Below are 3847 nucleotides of genomic sequence, written 5' to 3'. Positions count from 1 at the left end.
ATTAGTGAACACTAATAACACCACAAAAATAAAATAAACTGAGAGCTATATGACCTTTAGATGTCCTCTAACTATTTTTCAAGGAACTATATAAACTAATGATGATGAGTATGATGATCATAAAAACAATAATTATTATTTATTATCAATATAAACATTATTATTATTATTATTATTGAATAATAATTTTCTAATTAACATGAAGAATAACGTCGTGTGCAAAGAAGTATAAAGGTTTCACTTCAATATGTTTCAAAACTGTTTTCGCTCAATAGTATAGTGTATCAAAACCCACAATGCACGATAACTTACAATATCTGACACCTTCTTTTTCTCTTCCTCCTTCTTCTTCTTCATAGCTTCTTTTATGTGCATTTCCATTGTCATTTCCTTACCCATATCATTGTTAGGAAATTCTAAATACAAAAAAGCACTTCATAAAATTAGAAATCTAGTTTTGCTATTATTTTTTTGTCCCTATTTCATTTCATTTTCATTCTTTATTTCGGAAATTGCATATCCATATCTATAATCGGTTTAATCATATAGTTATAACAACAAACAAAACTAAACTGTATTTTCTATCGCAATAGAAAAAAAAAAATAATAATAATACATATATATGAAAAATGAGTATTGCGTATATTATACTTATGCATACAAATACCACTTCCATCTGTTATACATTTTAGTGTTTAAAAACATACATTTGCAAACACATGCAACGAGAACATTGCTACTACTCAGCATACGCTGCATAAAGCTGTAAACTGATTTTCGCATGTATTCATTAAAAGATGGGACACCTTGGTCGACAAACATTATGCTAGCACTGCTGTTTCTAGGAACATTCAAAATTCGACGCAATGCATTGTTGTAGCATACATTAAGCGATCTAATGCTTTTTTTGACGGTAATCACGCCATAAAGCAGCACAATACAAATTGATACAATATGATCGAAAGAGACAGCATTTAACATCTTTAGAGCATTTCATAAATTTACGATTAAGAGAGACTGAGTTGCTTCTAATACACAGAGACATATACTGTCTTTGAATATCAGCCTCATCACAACTATCGCATGTAAGAATGTGACCAAGATAAGTGCCTTTCTCAACATACACAAGTTCTTTACCAAAAAGTTTCGTTATGGATTTACCTTCCAATTTACACGTACGGGGACAAAATCGCATACAGAACGATTTCTTGTCATTAAATAAAACATCATACTCACTAGCAAAATGTTCACAGACATGTACCAATTGCTGGAGTCCTGCAACCAAAGGAGCAAGCAAAACAAGATTGTCGGCGTAACTAAGATTATTTAATCTAATATTCGCACATTGACAACCCTGATTAAATGTGCTTAACTTGGAATTAAGGTTACCAATATAAATGTTGTATAGGAGAGGAGACATAACCCCGCCCTGTCTAACACCATTAGAAACTTTAAACGAGGTAGAGATAGAATTACCCCAACGTATCACAAACCTTTGGTTTTCATACCACGATTTAATTAGCACAACAACACAACGAATAGTACCATTCTCAATAAGCTCTTTATAAAGAGACCAGTGATTCACCCGATCAAAAGCTTTGCCGGTGTCGAGGAAACAAGCAAATACAGGGCTCCCGTTCCTATTAATAGTAGTCTATGATATGTTTTAGGACAAATATACATGTGTCAGTAGAATGCTTAGCTTTAAAAGCAAATTGATAATCACTAGATTCTAGTGTGTTACCACAGAGACTTATTAAAATCGATTCAAACACCTTAGATATTACAGATGCTAGTGCAATAGGCCTGTAATTATTGCTGCGAAGCAGCCAATTCATATTCTTGACAGCAATTTGACCTCTGAAAGGTCATTGTTTTTCAAAAAACAATTGCCTAAGACAACTGAAAAGCGGAGTTTCCTTCTTTCATTCTGCCGGGTAAAATCAATTACTTTAGGCGACGTTTGTAGACTAACCTACTCGTACCAACGTCAGCATGTCGCGACGCTGGAGTACTATTCAGCGTTTTTACTATATTTCTAGGTTTCCTATTTCTACGTTTAATCGGCTCATGTCTCAGCCACAATATTTTGAGGCCAATATTATTTACGAACCCAGTTAAACTTATTTACTAGCCTATTTTAACGTGCTAATTATTACATTTAGGCGACGCTTGTTGTAGACTGGCATAGTGTTTTCAGAAATAAATACCATTTTATACACATGCGCAGATCGTTTCGCCAGCAGCAAGTCATCGCCAGCAGAGAGATGTCACTGCAGCAAAACACTATTGTACACGGTACCAACGCTGTTCTAATAATATAGACAATGGGTCGTGCTCACATTATTTGTTATATTTTTATTATTCATTATTTTCACTTGACTCGCATAAACAATTTTGTTCGAAGAACATTTTATGCAGTTGTACTTCGCAGCACTTCACTTGCAATTTGCAATTTCTAGTTCTTATTAGTAATATCTCCTGATTTACTCTTAACTATCGGAACAAGAATTACTTTAACCAGATCTAAATTTACATGACCATGAATCAGCATAGAATTGAAGCATATACTCAATAGTACACTGAGTCGCTTACTAGCATACTTAAGATGTTCTCCGCCTAATTCATCAAAGCCAGGTGATTTCCCTATGGATAGTTTATTTATACAATTAAAAACAAAATCGGGGGTAACATTTATACCAATACTGCCCTGCATTAGGCATTAAGTACATTTTTTTCAAAATTGAGATTTTTAGCTTATGCGACTCTGGAATGTCTAATCTATCACCCTATTTTATCAAATTTCCAAAAATATGTCTGGAAATATGAAATTTTATTTTAAAATTGGGCATTATCTGCAAATTTTACTATAAATACTCTGAGAAAAGGCATTATGTGCGCGGAGCATTACATACATGCATTAAACGCTTGACTTCACGCAAGACAGATAGTAAGTAACCAATCAGATGCTAGTGTAACGAATATCTAATTAATTAGCTTGGAATCCTTAGCAAATAATGCCTAGTTAGTAACTGCTTTATTTCGAAGAATACTATTCAGAAAGTGCATTATCTGCTTTATTTTTTACGGCGTTTATATTATATAATTCTGTGATTAATGCAATACTTTTGCCGAAATGATGCAAGTTACAGCGCAAGACCTTTTTAGAAGTCTTTTGGAAGAGTAAGTACAATATTGTATTTTATTATGTTTCATACCTATTAAGTATTAAATTTAGATTATTATTATTATTTAGTAGTATTATTTTTTTTTATCAACATTGTATGTTTTGTATTGTGTTTATTATTTTTATTATTATTATTATTATTATTATTATTATTATCACTGTTATTGTTATCATCATTATTATTACTCTTTCAGGCAACCAAGTGGTGAACCAAATATGGACAGACACAATTTTCGCCACCGAGATCGTGCTCCACTTCGAGGAAGGGACATTGAGTAATGCAACTGTGAAAGAAAAAGTGTAAATAACTATTTAAAAAAATGTAAATGTCGGAGCATTGTAAATAAAAATTTTCAAATGTTTGTATAACCTATATATTGTATAATTATCATTGTAAAGATAGTTGCAATGTATATTATAACTTAATAAATATAAATTTATTAATCTTATATTTAAAATTAGCAAACCATTTTTATATATTTTTCTACGTGTTATTGTTAATTAACAAGTTATTATCAATAAACTTTGAATTTGAAATTATAATGCTTTGTCTATTTTATTATTATCAATAACGATTTAATTATTATGATAGGCCTATTCTAATTATCAATCGATAATGATGATGATTATGATGATGATGATGATGATGGTGTGGATGAT

General features: G+C 31.4%; 1 protein-coding gene across 1 annotated transcript; it reads right to left on the bottom strand.

The window, feature by feature from the left end:
- Positions 1-252: 252 nt before the first annotated feature.
- On the bottom strand, positions 253-1420 carry LOC117120043. The gene is made up of 2 exons (XM_033265039.1): positions 1006-1420; positions 253-416 (listed from the first exon to the last, which is right to left on the bottom strand). The coding sequence occupies exons 1-2, from the start codon at positions 1418-1420 to the stop codon at positions 253-255; spliced, it is 579 nt and encodes a 192-aa protein (XP_033120930.1).
- Positions 1421-3847: the final 2427 nt, after the last annotated feature.

Source organism: Anneissia japonica, unplaced genomic scaffold, assembly GCF_011630105.1.
Source record: "Anneissia japonica isolate Jap-2015-1 unplaced genomic scaffold, ASM1163010v1 scaffold288186_len71641_cov116, whole genome shotgun sequence".
Lineage (NCBI taxonomy): Eukaryota > Metazoa > Echinodermata > Crinoidea > Comatulida > Comatulidae > Anneissia > Anneissia japonica.
Note: the sequence above shows the minus strand (reverse complement) of the source record. Positions and strands in the feature narration are given on the sequence as shown.